Source organism: Lutra lutra, chromosome 7 (genome assembly GCF_902655055.1).
Source record: "Lutra lutra chromosome 7, mLutLut1.2, whole genome shotgun sequence".
Taxonomy (NCBI): Eukaryota; Metazoa; Chordata; class Mammalia; order Carnivora; family Mustelidae; genus Lutra; species Lutra lutra.
The window spans coordinates 147,649,560-147,666,844 of record NC_062284.1 but is presented as its reverse complement, the minus strand read 5'-3'; the positions used below and the strand labels follow the sequence as shown (position 1 = coordinate 147,666,844).

At 42.6% G+C, this 17,285-nt stretch overlaps 1 gene segment (V, D, J or C); it reads left to right on the top strand.

Annotated features, from left to right (window-relative positions):
- The first annotated feature begins 13,756 nt into the window (after positions 1–13,756).
- LOC125104552 (immunoglobulin heavy variable 3-23-like) lies at positions 13,757–16,680 on the top strand. The segment is given in 4 exon segments: positions 13,757–13,839; positions 13,941–14,379; positions 14,922–15,027; positions 16,588–16,680. Coding segments are annotated over 4 exon segments (684 nt in total).
- Positions 16,681–17,285: the final 605 nt, after the last annotated feature.

Below are 17,285 nucleotides of genomic sequence, written 5' to 3'. Positions count from 1 at the left end.
CTAAGACCTTCATGAGCTTTAGCCCCAGGATGAGACACCCACCACCATCCAGACCCCAAATTCTCATGGGAAAGAGGAGGATGAGGGGGAGGCTGGAAGTGAGCTTTCACACAGGATCTAGAGTATGGAGATTCTTCAACTTGATTTCTCTGTCCTCTGTGGTCCTCCTGGAAAGGTTCAGCATGTATGTTATGTTTTGGGGGTGTTGAGTATGAGAAGTTATTTCTAGATCATGGACATCAGCCCTTTGACTGTAGTGCCATTTAAGAATATCTTCTTCCATTCCATGAGCTCCTCTTCATTTAGCTGACTGCTTACTCTGTTGTGCAGAAGATTTTTATCTTGATGAAGTCCAAAAAGTTCATTTTTTCTTTTGTTTCCTTTGCCTTTGGAGATATGTCTTGAAAGAAGTTGTAGTGTCCAGGGTTGAAGAGGTTACTGCCCATGTCCTCCTCCAAGACTTTAATGTATTCCTGCCACACATTGAGGTCTTAAATCAATTTTCAGTTTATCTGTGTAGGGTGTAAGAGAATGCTCAAGTTTCAGTCATAGACACACAGCTGTCCAATTTTCCCAGCACCATTGAAGAGACTGTCTTTTTTCCACTGGAATTTTTCTCTGCTTTGTTGAAGATTAGTTGACCATAAAGATGACAGTCCATATCTGGGCTATCTACTCTGTTCCATTGGTCTGTGTTTCTGTTTCTGTGCCAGTACCAGGCTTTCTTGGCAATCACAGATTTGTAGTAAAGCTTGAAATCAGGCAACATGATATCATGTTCCCAGCTCTGTCTTCTTCCAAATTTACATAGCTAATTGGGATCTTTTCTGGTTCCATACAGATTTTAGGATTGTCTGTTCCAGCACATTAAAAATGTTGCTGGTATTTTGGCCAGGTTGAAATTGAAAGTATAGATTGCTCTGGGAAGAATAAACATTTTAACAATGCTTAGTCTTCTGATCCAAGAGCATGGAATGGTCTTCCATCTTTTTGTGTCTTCTTCAATTTCTTTCATGAGTGTTCTGTAGTTCCTTGAGTACAGATCCTTTACCTCTTTGGTTAGGTTTATTCCCAGGTATCTTACGGTTCTTGGTGCTATACTAAGTGGAATCAATTCTATAATTTCCCATTCTGTATTTTCATTTTAGTGTATAAGAAGGCACTGATCTCTGTACATTGAATTTGTATCCTGCCACATTACTGAATTGCTGTAGGCGTTCTAGTACCTTGGCAGTGGAGTCTATAGGGTTTTCCATTAAAGTGTCATGTCATCTGCGAAGAGAGAGAGTTTGACTTCGTCATTCCCAATTTGAATACCTTTTATTATTCTTTGTTGTTTGAATGTTGTTGCTAGGACTTCTAACACTATCTTGAACAAGAGTGGTGAGAGAAGGCAACCTTGTCATTTTCCTGATCTCAAGGAGAAGGCTGTCAGCCTTTTCCCATTGAGGATGATATTTGCTGTGTGTTTTTCATAGATAGATTTGATGAAGTTCAGGAATCTTCCCTCTATCCCTATACTTTGAAGCGTTTTAATCAGGAACTGATGCTGGATTTTGTCAAATGCTTTTTCTGCATCAATTGAAGGACCATGTGCTTTTTCTCTTTTCCATTATTGATTTGTTCTATCACACTGATTGATTTGCAAATGTTGAACCATCCTTGCAACCCAAGGATGAATCCCACCTGGTCATGGTGGATATTTTTTTTTAAAGATTTTATATATTTATTTGACAGAGATCACAGGTAGGCAGAGAGGCCGGCAGAGGGAGAGAGCCAGGCATGTTCCCTGCTGAGCAGAGAGCTAGATGTGGGGCAAAAATTTCTCAATTTCCAATAATCACACCTCAGATAAACCTCATTAGCTATAATACTAAGGTGGATAATCTTTTTAATGTGCTGTTGGATCCTATTAGCTAGGATATTGTTGAGAATCTTAGCAACCATATTCATCAGGGATATTGGTCGGAAATTCTTTTTGGTGGGGTCTTTGCCTGGTTTGGGGACAAGAGTAATGCTAGGTTCATAAAAAGAGTCTCGAATTTTTCTTTCTGCTTCAATTTTTGCAATATCTTCAGGAAAATAGGTATTATTTCTTCTTGGAAAGTCCAGTAGAATTCAACAGGGAATCTGACAGGTCCTGGGCTCTTACTTTTTGGGAGGTTCTTAATCACCGCTTCAGTCTCATTACTAGACATTGGTCTATTCGGGTTGTCAAATTCTTTCTTATTAAGGTTTGGAAGGTTATGGGTTTACAGAAATTCACCCATGTCATCTAGGTTGCTTAACTAACTGGCATATAACTGTTGATAATAATATTTTTATTTCTTTTCAGCGTAACAGTATTCATTGTTTTTGCACCACACCCAGTGCTCCATGCAATCTGTGCCCTCCCTAATACCCACCACCTGGTTCCCCCAACCTACCAGCCCATGCCCCTTCAAAACACTCAGATTGTTTTTCAGAGTCCATAGTCTCTCATGGTTCACCTCCCCTTCCAATTTCCCTCAACTCCCTTCTCCTCTCCATCTCCCCTTGTCCTCCATGCTATTTGTTATGCTCCACAAATGAGTGAAACCATATGATGATTGACTCTCTTTGCTTGACTTATTTCACTCAGCATAATCTCTTCCAGTCCCATCCATGTTGCTACAAAAGTTGGGGATTCATCCTTTCTGATGGAGGCATCATAATCCATAGTGTATATGGACCACATCTTCCTTATCCATTCGTCCGTTGAAGGGCATCTTGGTTCTTTCCACAGTTTCGCGACTGCGGCCATTGCTGCTATAAACATTGGGGTACAGATGCTCATTTTTTAATATGATTGTCTGTTTTGTGTGTGTTGAGTTTCAGGAGTTCTTTATAGATCCTGGATATCAACCTTTTGTCTGTGCTGTCATTTGCAAATATCTTCTCCCATTCCGTGGGTTGCTTCTTTGTTTTCTTGACTGTTTCCTTTGCTGTGATGAACTTTTGATTTTGATGAAGTCCCCAAAGTTTATTTTCGCTTTTGTTTCCTTTGCCTTTGGAGACATAGCTTGAAAGAAGTCACTGTTACTAATATCGAAGAGATTACTGCCTATGTTCTCCTGTAGGATTCTGATGGGTTCCTTTCACACGTTGAGGTCTTTTACCCATTTTGAGTTTATCTTTGTGTACGGTGTAAGAGAATGGTCGAGTTTCATTCTTCTGCATATAGCTGTCCAGTTTTCCCAGTACCATTTATTGAAGTGACTGTCTTTTTTCCACTGTATATTTTTTCCTGTTTTGTCAAAGTACACTTGACCATAGAGGTGAGGATCCATATCTGGGCTCTCTACTCTGTTCCACTGGTCTGTGGGTCTGTTTTTATGCCAGTACCATGCTGTCTTGGTGATCACAGCTTTGTAGTAAAGCTTGAAATGAGGTAACGTGATACCCCCCATTTTATTTTTGTTTTTCAACATTTCCTTAGCGATTCGGGGTCTCTTCTGATTCCATTCAAATTTTTTGATTATTTGCTCCAGCTCTTTGAAAAATAGCAGTGAAATTTTGATCGGAATGACATTGAATTATAGATTGCTCTAGGCAGTATAGACATTTTAACAATGTTTATTATTCCGATCCAAGAGCATGGAATGGTCTTCCATCTTTTTGTGTCTTCTTCAATTCCTTTCATGAGTGTTCTGTAGTTCCTCGAGTACAGAACCTTTACCTCTTTGGTTGGGTTTATTCCAAGGTATCTTATGGTTCTTGGTGCTATAGTAAATGGAATCAATTCTCTAATTTCCCTTTCTGTATTTTCATTGTTAGTGTATAAGAAAGCCACTGATTTCTGTACATTGACTTTGTATTCTGCCACGTTACTGAATTGCTGTATGAGTTCTGGTAGTTTCGGGGTGGAGTCTTTTGGGTTTTCCGTATGAAGAATCATGTCATTTGCGAAGAGAGAGAGTTTGACTTCTTCATTGCCAATATGGATACCTTTTATTTCTCTTTGTTGTCTGATTGCAGTTGCAAGGACTTCTAATACTATGTTGAACAAGAGTGGTGAGAGTGGGCATCCTTGTCGTGATCCTGATCTCAAGTGGAAGGCTGTGAGCTCTTTCCCATTGAGGATGATATTCCCTGTGGGTCTTTCATAGATAGATTTTATGAAGTTCAGTAATGTTCCCTCTATCCCTATACTTTGAAGCGTTTTAATCAGGAAAGGATGCTGGATTTTGTCAAATGCTTTTTCTGCATTAATTGAGAGGACCGTGTGGTTCTTCTCTCTTCTTTTATTGATTTCTTCTATCACATTGATTGATTTGCAAATGTTGAATCATCCTTGTAGCCCAGAGATGAATCCCATCTGGTCATGGGGGATAATCTTTTTAATGTGCTGTTGGATCCTGTTTGCTAGGATCTTGTTGAGAATCTTAGCATCCATATTCATCAGTGATATTGGTCTAAAATTCTCCAATTTGATAGGGTCTTTGCCTGGTTGGGGATCAGGGTAATGCTGGCTTCATAGAAAGAGTCTGAAAGTTTTCCTTCTGCTTCAATTTTTTGAAACAGATTCAGGAGAATAGGTGTTATTTCTTCTTTGAAAGTTTGGTAGAATTCCCCAGGGAATCCTTCAGGTCCTGGGCTCTTGTTTTTTGGGAGGTTTTTGATCACTGCTTCAATCTCGTTACTAGATATTGGTCTATTCAGGTTGTCCATTTCTTCCTGGCTCAATTTTGGGAGTTTATAGTTTTCCAGGAATGAATCCACCTCATCTAGTTTGCTTAACTTATTGGCAAATAACAGTTGATAATAACTTCCAGTGATTGTTTCTACTTCTATGGTGTTAGTTGTGATCTCTCCCTTTGCATTCATAATTTTATTAATTTGAACTTTCTCTCTTTTCTTTTTGTTTAGTGTGGCCAATGGTTTATCAATCTTATTGATTCCTTCAAAAAACCAGCTTCTAGTTTCATTGATACGTTCTATGGTATCTCTAGTTTCTACCTCATTGATCTTTGCTCTAATCTTGATTATTTCCCTTTTTGTGTGTGGAGTTGGTTTAATATGTTGTTGATTCTCCAGTTCTTTAAGGTGTAGAGACAGCTGGTGTGTTCTGGATTTTTCATTTTTTTTGAGGGAGGCTTGGATGGCTATGTATTTCCTCTTTAGGACCATCTTTGCTGTATCCCATAAGTTTTGGACCAAAGTGTCTTCATTCTTATTGGTTTCCATGAATTGTTTCAGTTTTTCTTTGATCTCCTGGTTGATCCAAGCATTCTTAAGCAAGGTGGTCTTTAGTTTCCAGGTGTTTGAGTTCCTTCTGACCTTTTCCTTGTGATTGAGCTCCAGTTTCAAAGCATTGTGATCTGAGAATATGCAGGGAATCATCTCAGTCTTTTGGTATTGGTTGAGTCCTGATTTGTGACCCAGTATGTGGTCTATTCTGGAGAAGGTTCCATGTGCACTTGAGAAGAATGAATATTCTGTTGTTTTAGGGTGGAATGTTCTGTATATATCTATTAGGTCCATCTTGTCCAATGTGTCATTCAATGCTCTTGTTTATTTATTGTTTTTCTTTTTGGAAGATCTGTCTATTTCTAAGACAGGTGTGTTAAGATCTCCTACTATAAATGTGTTTCTATCAATATGACTCTTTATCTTGATTAACAGTTTTCTTATGTAATTGGCTGCTCCCATATTGGGGGCATAGATATTTACAATTGTTAGATCATCTTGGTGGATAGTCCCTTTAAGTATGATGTAGTGTCCTTCTGTATCTCTGACTACAGTCGTTAGTTTAAAATCTAAATTGTCTGATATGAGAATCGCTATCCCAGCCTTCTTTTGAGGCCAATTGGCATGAAAGATGCTTCTCCATCCCTTCACTTTCAGTCTGGGTGTATCTTAGGTTCAAAATGGGTCTCTTGTGGACAATAGATCGATGGGTCCTGTTGTTTTATCCAATCTGCAAACCTGTGTCATTTTATGGGTGCATTCAGGCCATTCACATTGAGAGTCATTATTGATAGATACGTTTTTATTGATATCGTGTTACCTTTGAAGTCTTTCTTTCTGTAGATTGTCTCTATATTTCTGTTCAATGCTATTCTTAGGATTTTTCTTCTTTTCTAGAACCCCCCTTAATATTTCCTGCAGTGTCGGCTTGGTGGTTGCATAGTCTTTTAAGCATTGCCGGTCTTGGACACTCTTTATCTCTCCATCCATTTCGAATGTCAGTCTTGCTGGATAAAGTATTCTTGGCTGCATGTTCTTCTCATTTAGTGCTCTGAATATATCTTGCCAGCCCTTTCTTGCTTGCCAGGTCTCTGTGGACAGGTCTGACGGTATTCTGATGGGCTTTCCTCTGTAAGTAAGGAGCCTCTTTGTCCTAGCGGCTTTCAAGAGATTATATCTACAATTATGATTCCTCAATTTGACTATCAGGTGCCTTGATGGTTGTTTGGAATCTATAATCTGGGTGGAGTCCATTCAGCCTCTAGTACATGAACGCTGGTTTCATTCCCGAGATTGGGAAAATTTTCATGAAGAACTTGTTCCACTATATCTTCTAGACTTCTTTCTTTCTCCTCCTCTTCAGGGATTCCAATGATTCTGACGTTGGAACGTTTCATGGCATCATTTATTTCCCTGATTTTGTTTTTGCGGCTTCTAAGCTGTTTGTTCCAGGATTCCTCCTGATCCTTTCTCTCTATCTTTTGTCCTCCAGATCACTAATTCTATCTTCTGTCTCAGTTACCCAAGCTTTGAGAGAATGTACATTAGATTGGAACTCATTGAGAGCATTGTGAACCTCATCACTGGTAGCTTTCAGCTCAGCCCTAACATTGTTAACATCTTCCCTGGTCGCTTTCAGTTTGACCCTAATCAATTCCATTTGGTCATCCATGGCTTTCTCTAACCTAGCTATTGCCTGGATATTTGTTAGCCTGAATTCTCTTTCCGACATATTGTCTATGTTGATATGTTGATTAGCTCTGTTGCAGAAGGCCCATCCTCTGTATTTTTCTTCTGTTGGGCATTCCTCCTCCTAGTCATTTTGGTGAGAGATGACTGAACGGATGTAGCTGGATGTATCGACCATGGTGAAGTCAAGGTGCACCCTGGAACACTTCTGAGCAATCAGGATTCCCCACCCAAATGAGAGAAAAAATAAAAAGAAAAAAAGAGAGAGACACACACAGGAAAGAAAGGGAAGATAAAAGAGAACGTTCAGCCCAAATGGGCCCCCCAGTAAGATTGATGAAGTATACAAACAAAAACAAACAAAAAGACTGATAAAAGTATATGACAAGAGAAAAAAAATATATATATAAGCAAATAAAGGAAGAACCTCATCAAAAGAACCCCAAGTGTAAGATTTCTAGACTCTAGGACAAACACAAAAACACAGACACACTGGTGGAAGAAAAAGATGGGGGAGTGGTTATAAACTCTCAGTATGGGTGAGGAAGTTTGTTTTGATTCTTCCTGGATGTATCTTGGTATCTTTGTTAAAGGACCCAACTTTCCTACGATAAAGGGGGATTAAAAATTGGTTTACCTATAGGGGTAGCATTGATTGGGGAAATGGGATTACCTTGAAGTTTAACTCTATATGAATAATAAAAAAATAAAAATAAAAAAGGAATAAACTAGACTAAACTAAACTAAAATTAAAAAAAATAAATTTAAAAAATAGAAATGCAGAAGAAAAACACAACTGTAAGTATCAAAATGTTCAGGTTAGAAGGTTATTATGGAATTTGATGTACTGGACATGTCACTGTGATGGTAAATAGGGTAAAAAATTATCTATATAAAAAAGAAAATGAGCCAGAATAGTGGGAACGAATTAAAAATAAAAGTTCTCCTATGAAGTAGTGGTGGTGGTTCTCTTGTAGTCTTTTTTTTATTCTTTCCTGGTTGGTTTTCTAGGGGAGGGGCCTGCCACATGGGTTTTCAGTCAATGATGTTCCCTGAGTTAAGTCCCCCCCCCCTCAAGGGGGTGGGCTCTGAGAAAACCGGTTTTTTCAGGCTTTTGTTCTCTGGAGGTTTTTATGTTTGTTCACTTTTTTTTTTCTCTCTCGCCTTGACCGCTTTTGATGGTTTTTGTCGGTTTAGAGGAAAGCAAACTGCACCCTGACCTCCCTCTCAGAAAGAATCCTCAGTCTGCTCTCCTGTGGGTGTTGCAGAGCCCATATAAATTCCCCCTTGGCCGCTGGCAGAGCAGGTTCCGAGTCGCGGTCCCTGGGGATGCAGGATCTTCTGCTTGTACCCAAAACCACGGCAGCAGCAGCTCTCTGGGCAGCTCCCGACCACCAGAAAGGTTCCAAGCAGTGATTGCACACAGATTTTCCCACTGGTCCAGGCTGGGAGTGCCTCGTCTTTCTGGGTCTAAGAACTCCATGCTTGTGCGCACCTCTCTCACGGGAGGCTGTGGGTCGCGCGCAGGTCTCAGGCTCTGAGAGCAGGGCGTGGGTCCAAGAGCACCAGGCTGGGCCTTCACGCACCTCTCTCAGGGGAGATTTTGGGGCGTGCCCATGTCTCAGGCTCTGAAACAATGGCGGGAGTCTAAGAGCACCTGGTGGGCCTTTGCACAACTCTCTCAGGAGAGAGTGAGGGGCGTGTGCATCTCAGGCTCTGTTAGCAGGGCTTGGCTCGGCATTCTGCCATATGGCAAGGCTTCCAGCCCCTCACAGGAGCCGGACCCCCACGTGTTCTCAGGTGCTCTGGCAGCTCAGGAACCAAGACCTGGTTTCTATGCTGCATTCTCTCTGGCTCAGCACCAAGGGAGGCTGTCCTGGGCCCGGGGACTTAAGCCCCTGTCCCTAGCAACCCCTATTCCCACAATTGCCAACCCCCCCCCAAGATCCTATGCTCTTTTTGAGTGCTTTCAACCAGTCACCAAGTTAATGCTGGTCCCCAGATGCAGGAAACTCTCATATTAGGGGTGTTACTTTCCAATCGATCACCTCTGGTGGCTCCCTCCCCCTTTTGTGTATCTTCTGATACCAGTCCGATGTTCCCACTCCACTTTACCTCCCCTCTGGCGTCTTCTGCCCCTGTAGTGATCCAGACGTGTATAATTCTGATCTCAGTCTGATTTCGTGGGTAGTCAGAGTTCTTCGGTAGGTAATCAGCTCACTTTAGGGTACACGTTGAAAAGGAGCCTCCTCCTACTTCCCCGGCATCTTGTCTCCCCCAGCCCAAACAACTTCTTAAAAAATATAAAATCCTGCTATGTCCATTCTTTGGACAGGTGCTTATCATTAAAACCAGTGATTCTTTTTTAGGGTCTATATTATATTAATTGCTTCACACACATTTTATCTTGGTAGTTTTTACTTTAAAAGGTAAAAAACATCTTTAAGAACTGAAATCTCACCTCCAACAGGAATCTCTGCACTCCCACAGTACTTTTCCTGTCTCACGTTAATCAGTCACATCTTATCTTGTGTTCCACTGAGGTGTCCAGATCTCCTCTCCATTAAACACTGGAGCAGCTCCAGTGCAGACCTGTTTATCAAGCAAAACACCTATTTGCAGGGACACACTGTGGAGAACCTCTGGATAGAACAAAACAGCAGTCAATTTGCAACAGCAGAAGGTTCTTCCCAGAAATTGTGGGAATTCTGACAATCTACATATGTGCATGAGCTAGGAGCTTTGCAAACTGGATAAGCTAGAGTGACAGACGTATTTCTCAGGAAAAGTCAGTAAATTCCTACCAGAGGATGTGTTCATTGCTCAGGAAAATTTCAGAATGACCTCTGAGTGTGCCAGGACAAGCTCCCTCTAGGATATGGCCTAAAAGGAGAAGACTCTGACATTCTCTGGTAGATAAAAGTGCAGATTTTGAGCTTCAGAACTAAGGGGAGGCTGCACCATAAATGAAGGTAATCAACATGTTCCTGAGAGAGGGAACCCAATTCTAGGCAGACCATGATGAGGAAACATAGATGGTCACTCAGAAGCAGAGGGTCTCTGGGAACCAGGAGGCAGTGGATACCCATGTCTCAATTCTAAGCTATTTGCACTGAAGTAATGTAAACCCTCTGCACTGTCACACATGACCATCTCATCATGGTTGTATCTGGGGGGGTAGTTTGGAATGGAGAGAATAGGGTAGAAGTATCCTCCCCATCTGTACTTCTCAAGGACACTACTTCCAGAAACCTCAACATAAGGGCTGCATTTATTCTCCTACCTGAATGGAGCAAAATAAAAAGTGGGCAAATTATGTTGCAAAAATTAAACCAGATGGAAATACATGAATGATAGTGACGCATCAGAGAACTGTTAATACAAGGTACAGGGTGGGGTCGAGAATGCTAGAGAGAATAGACAGACAGAAAGGACGAAAACATGGACAGAAAGAGAAACAGCAAAGCCAGAGATAATGAGATACAGTAAACAAACTCTCCAGGAATCCACAAGAGATTCGAGGACTGGGGTGGAACTGCCCTTCTCACAGGTTGAACGATGGAGACCTCAAACTCTAGGGCTGATAGCTGAGTGCTCTCCTTAATCGCTTCTTTCTCTCACTCATGGCCAATTAGTCAGCAAGTCTTGCCAGTGACAAGTTCAAGACACACTCAGAATCCAACCATTTCTCACCCCTTCACTGCTGCCACGCTGGACTGAGCTCCTATCAGTTTTCACTTGGAGACCAGCAAGAATCTCCTCACCTTGCAGATTCCAAGCTCCCATGTCCCTGTCTCACTCCTACCTACTCTCCGCACCAGAGTCAGTCAGAGAATCCTTTACCATATGGAGAAAGAGAGGATTGTTGCTGGTTTATGGTCCGTCTTCCCTCCTCAAAGGTAAGCCCTTTTAAGGCAAGTTCTTCTATTTCTGTTCACTGTTGTATTCACAGAGACCAGGCAGGGCTACAGTTTGTGCAGTTAGAACCAAATAAATATTAGTTAATGAACTACACAAACAGTTATAAAACTGTACACTAGACTTCTGAGTAAAGAATAAAGGATCTGCATTTTGTATTCATTTGTGGGTCTTCAGAATGGTCGGGGTTTGGAAATCATGTCATTTTTTTTTTTTGTCATCATCAATGAGACTACAATGGCCTCTCCATAACATTCACTGCATGAACTACAGGAAAAGAATGTCCGATAGGTTGACTAACTTCCATGGTGCCTAGAACTGGCCTGGGCAGGATATGGATGCTGTCCTGTCCCCACGCACAACATCAGGTACATGTAAAGAGTAGAGTGCATAAGTAATGAACAGTATGCAGGAAAACCACTACTCAACATGGGCTGAATGAATTCTGCACCAGCGACACACAGTCCAGATGTGATAAAGATAACTTTTCTTCGAGGACTAAGAAAATTGTAGGCATCCCTGCTTCTACCTGCTTGTGAACAAGTACCATGGTGGTATACGTGTTCTGAGGGAGATGCTCACAGGGAACACTGGGAGCCACGAAGAAGTAAGTGATCATCATACCTGAGGAGTCCACGTAGTGAAGGAAGGACTTATGAGAAAGACTTTTGCTGAGCTGGACCATGTCTCAGGACAATGTCTAGCAGATTAGAAAAAGCACATTGAGGGAAGAAGGCACAGACTGTGTGAACGCCCAGCACACATGGTTGCCTTCCCAAGTGGATCCTGGGAGGAAGTTAACAAAATGGGGAAGGACAGGAAATGCTTATAGCACATGTTCCTCTAAGGACAGAACCTGTGCTTTCCAATGATCATGGACACTCCTCCTCTCAAACTACTCATTTCCCCCTAGAAAGGTGACCAATAAAGGGGCTTAACAGAGTTGAAAACATTGGGAGACAAAATCAGAGAAGGGAATCAACTATCTGGTTCCCACTCCAGTTTATGGGAGGACTGATGCATGTGTGTAGAGCACGGTGTTCCCTGTGGCTGTCACCACCTACAAGGAAGAATGTGGTTTCACACCAGCTCTGTCCTAAAGCATGACATGGCTGCCCGGGGGCTCCATGTGGGACAACACAGTCTTCTTCCTGGTTGTGAAGTTCCTGAGGCATTCCCATTGGAGTTCCACTCCTTTGTTCTAAATGCACTTTGTACAAAGAAACAGACAGAATCTGAAACATAGATCATGTTTTCAGGAAAGCATAATGGTTCTTCTTTTCTGATTAAAATAGAAAACCAGGAGGGTGGCAGAGTGGCAATAAATTTGCACTGTTTTGACATAGACTACATTCTAGTCACAGTTAATACCCACAGTCAAGGTCCACAATGGCTCAAAGGAAGTAAGGTCTTGGAGTTACTAGGAGAAACACATGTGTCGAGCCTCCTAATGAGCCTCAGTAATGCAGGGAAACTATTCTCAACAAAAGGAGATTCCACACGTGTCAGGTACACTCTGTGGGGGTGTGGGCAGGTGTAGCAGCAGAAATGGGTCCTCTCCATGCACTGGTGACAAGGAAAGAAGGCTCCTGGTTTGAGGCAAAGAGCAGCTGCTGTTCCCAGGTGGTGACTGCAGCTCACAGATGAGGTTAGCAGTGGAACTGAGTGGAAAATGTGGGAGTTATGGGCATAGCCAGAGGCTGGCCTCTGGACATGACATCCATAGCTTGGTGCCTGAGTGTTGGATTTGTTTGTGCACAGGTTTCTTCTGCAGCAGGACAGCTCCTCCCATGCTGTTCTTCCTCCTGGTGCCTCGCATCTTCTGTGGACAGGTCTTTCTGAGCTTCTAACTTAACCTTCTCTGGTCCACCTCTTTCTGTCTATAGTTCTCTTCTCCACAGCCAGCAGAAACGGTTCCTGAACAACAAGGGAGTTCTTCCCTTTTCGGAGCAAAGAACTCCTGAGTCAAGAGGCTGTGTGGATGAGGCTTGAAGCAAGTGGCTTCTTTTTGCTCTTTCAGATCTTCCTCCAGCTGGTGCTTCCAACTGCTGCCTTCAGAGCTGTCAGTCATTAAAACCAGTGATTCCTGATACAGACAGCAACATGACTGTATCCACAAGGACTGATCCTGAGGCACAGAAACCCCACAAAGAAAATACATAGAGTACAATGACCCATTTATGAACTCTACAAAATTAAAGCTAGTATATGCTGACATGAGAAAGAACAATAGCTATGTGGGGACAGGGTGAACAAGGGAAAGGGAAGGAGGAATTCCAGAAGGAAATGCTGGAAATTTGGGGAAGAATTGAAGCACTCACTGTCAATAATGTTGATTGTGACACCTGTGTTTATATATCACACACTCCGTAAATGAGCCGTTCATCTTGTGTTGCATATACACATCGAACTTATTATAGGTAATAACAAAGGTGATTCTAAAGGGACGTAGAAAGAGTGAATGTTAAAGACATGAAAATACACCTACACGATGCTGATTTTCTCTGTATTTATGGTAAAGTATAAAATAAGCAAAATCAATCCATCCCCATTACAGGAGGGGTTCCACATGCCTCATAGCCTGACACTCTGTCCTACAGATGATTTGGGGTGGGGGGCAGCAATTCCTGTGGGGAGAGCACTGACCTAGATCCTGGGGTCAATCTCACCCCATATGTTTTCATGGACACCTTACAAACACAAGTATACACCCTGGAAAGTTATATAATAAAAAACATTTTTTTTTTCAAAATTTTTCATTAGCACTAAATTAAAGGTATTCACAACTGCTTGGGTCACTGCTTCTCTGTCAGAATAGATCCCCAAGCTGAATATATAGCCAGAGGACATGCAAATAGGGCCCTCCATCTGCTGATTAAAACAGCCCAAACCTGACTCTGCAGCTGGGAGAGGAGCCCCAGCACCAGGATTCCCAGGTTTTCTAGTCAGTACTCAGGACAGGATACAGACAACTCACCATGGAGTTTGTGCTTGGCTGGGTTTTCCTTGTTGCTCTTTTAAAAGATAATTCAGGGTGAACAAGAGTCGTTGAGGATGTGAGTGGATATGAGTGAAAGAAATTATAGATGTGTGACAGATTCCTGACCAGGATGTCTTGCCTGCAGGTGTCCAGTGTGAGGTGCAGCTGGTGGAATCTGGGGGAGGCCTGGTGAAGCCTGGGGGTTCCCTGAGACTCTCCTGTGCAGCCTCTGGATTTACCTTCAGTAGCTATGGCATGAGCTGGGTCCGCCAGGCTCCAGGGAAGGGGCTGCAGTGGGTCGCATATATTAGCTATGATGGAGGTAGAACATACTACGCAGACTCTGTGAAAGGCCGATTCACCATCTCCAGAGACAACGGCAAGAACACGCTGTATCTGCAGATGAACAGACTGAGAACCGAGGACACGGCCCTGTATTATTGTGCAACAGACACAGTAAGGGGCCCTCAGTGTGAGCCCAGACACAAACCTCACTGTAGGAAGGGATCTGGACCACCAGGGTGTGCACACCACTCACCAATCCTGTCTTTAAGCCCAGGAGCAGATGCAGATGAAGGTTATGGGCAGGTTGATCTAACGATTCCTATCCCAGAGAACACTTTCCCTCAGGGACCTTCTCTGCACACATGCTTCTGTGCTTAACTCTTCACTCTCTGACTTTGAAAATTTGTTCTAATGGGAATACAATTATACCAAAATGCACAAAAAACAGAATCACTCACGTTGTTTATTCATGTCCGTAAATACCAATGAAGCACAAATATCCTGATACTCTTCAAGTGAGCCTTTTAGGACTCCCAGCTACTCTCACTTTGCATCACATGTCCACCCTCCTCAAAGTGCAAACTCCCTAGAAGCAGCATAAAGTGCATGCTAGACATGAGGCCCCCAGAGGCATCAACAATCGAAAGCAAAAGAAGAAAGGGTCTTGGTTGGGGAGTCACTGTCTTAAACAATGTTCACAGCATCAATGTTAGTGACAACATGGGAAAGCAGCGTAACCCTCTCCAGGTGTGATGTGTAGTCTGGACATTATGCAAACACATGCATAAACACACACACACAAATATGAAACCTTTTTCACTTTGCACTAATTTCTCTGCAGCAAATGTGGTCCTAAGACAAAAATACACAGCATACAGGAAGACCTCAAGAAGCAAGAAAAATCTGAAAGGAACACTCTAACATTACACATGAAGGAGCTACAGAAGGTATGATGACTAAAGCCTAAATATGGGAGAAGGAAGGAAATAGTAAAGATTAGAGCAGTAATAAATGATATAAAAAAAAAGAAAAAAAACAGAACAGAACAAAAAAGCAAAGTATAGCTTTTTGGAAAAAAAAAAAACAATAAAATTGAGAAACCTCTGCCTAGATTTATCAAAAGGAAAAGAGGAAACCTGAAATAAATGATATCAGAAATCAATATGATTCTTTGTGGAATAAATAGGGTTTGGAGGGGTAGGAGGGGCTGGATGGGGAAACTCGGTGATGGGCAAAAAGGACACATGGTGACTGAGCACTGGGTGTTACACACAAATAATGAATTGTTGAATGACTCCAAAAACTAATGATGTACTGTATGGTGGTTAACTGAACATAATTTTAAAATTAAATTTAAGGAGATAATGTGAGAAAATAAATACTTAAAGCTGGAATTCTAGGAGGAACATTTCCCAATCCAAATCCTGAAATAATACTCAAAATTTTGTGTTCAAACTAGAGGTGGCTGGGGTGGGGGATAACTGCCTCTTGGGCATTAAGGAGGGAACTTGATGGAATGAGCACTCGGTGTTATATGCACCTGATGAATCACTAAATTCTACCGCTGAAGCCACTAATGCACTATGTGTTAACTAAATTGAATTTAAATAAAAAATTTAAAACAAAATAAAAGGAAAAAAATCAATCTTATCTAGTCTTTCATTCAGAGACTTTGTTTCAGGTGTAGAGGAGCAAGATGGCAGCAGAGTAGGGACCTCATTTCAGCTGGTCCCTTGAATTTAGCTGGATGTCCATCAAACCATTTTGAACACACACGAATTCAACTTCAGATGTAAGAACAATCTTTTAAAGATTTTTTTTATTTATTTGATGGACAGAGATCACAAGTAGGCAGAGAGGCAGGCAGAGAGAGAGAGGAGGAAGCAGGCTCCCTGCTGAGCAGAGAGCCTGATGCGGGGCTCAATCCCAGGAACCTGGGATCATGACCTGAGCTGAAGGCAGAGGCTTTAACCCACTGAGCCACCCAGGCGCCCCTCAGATGTAAGAACAATTAACCGGATTTCTACAAGCAGCAAAATGACTAGTTTTTGTGAGGTGGGAAGTGGAGAAATGTAAATCTTTTGGGGAAATATCGGAAGATAAATGGAGATTGGAGGGAGTCTCCAAAAGCCACCCACTGGAAAGTGATATTCACATCAGAGCAAAAAAAATCAGGACCTTCGAAATCTGCTCCAGTGAGAGACATCCCTTACTGAAATAGAGCACAGGGGATGAATAAGAGAGAATTCTGGGTGGATTACTGGGATCTCAGATCACAGGAAATCAGAAGTAATGGAGAAGCCTGAACCAATAGACTGCCCAAGCAGTGGCACAGGGAGACAGGTTATGGTCAGCAAGCTCAGAAGGGACTCTCAGCTCCAGTCACCATAAACCACAAGTCAGGCCAGTTGGAAGACTGCTCTGTGCCTGACCACCCTGAAAAGGACTAAAGGTGTGGGCTGCTTAATATCTCATGGGAGATATAAAATGATTTCTGACCAAAACAGGGCAACAGCTCTCAGGGCGGCATAGCCCTCAAAAGGACACTGGAGAGGCACCTGGCCGTGAATCGCGAGCCACGCAAGAGGGTGCATGTGTGAGCCCATGGCTTGGTGCACAAAGTGGCTACATCCACAACTGGGCAACAACTCTCAGAATGATACGAAACCTGACAGGACACTGGGTCAGCACCCAGCATGACCTAGGAGTTGCGGAAGAGAGTGCACTCACAAGACCACAGCCGCTAACAACTGTAAAGTCAGAAAGCACAGAGACACTCATGGGTCCCTGGAACTTTCTCCAGAGAGTTGCAGTGGGCATCCAGTATGCAAGTCTGTGGATTTTGGTACACATAGAAGTGGAGATGGATTGACCTGAGGTGGTGGTGGGGGGGGGTCCGGGCCACCACATTGTGGCTCTGGGGTGGAAATTCCCGCAGGGCCATGTTTGCACTGACCCTCTGAAGAGAACCAGAAAGCCACCAGGGAAAAAAAAAACAGACACAGGGTTGGCTCCCATTCAGCTAATGACCCTGACAAGGGTGGGCAACTCCACCCGGACAAAGATGCCTGAGAAGCCAAGCAGCAGGCCCCTCCCCCAGAAGACAGACTGGGAGAACAGGTGAAGGATAAGGTTACTTCCCACAGAAACGTGAAACTCCAGCACCAGGGGAAAATTACATAGGGAGCTCCACGTGTTCCCTCAC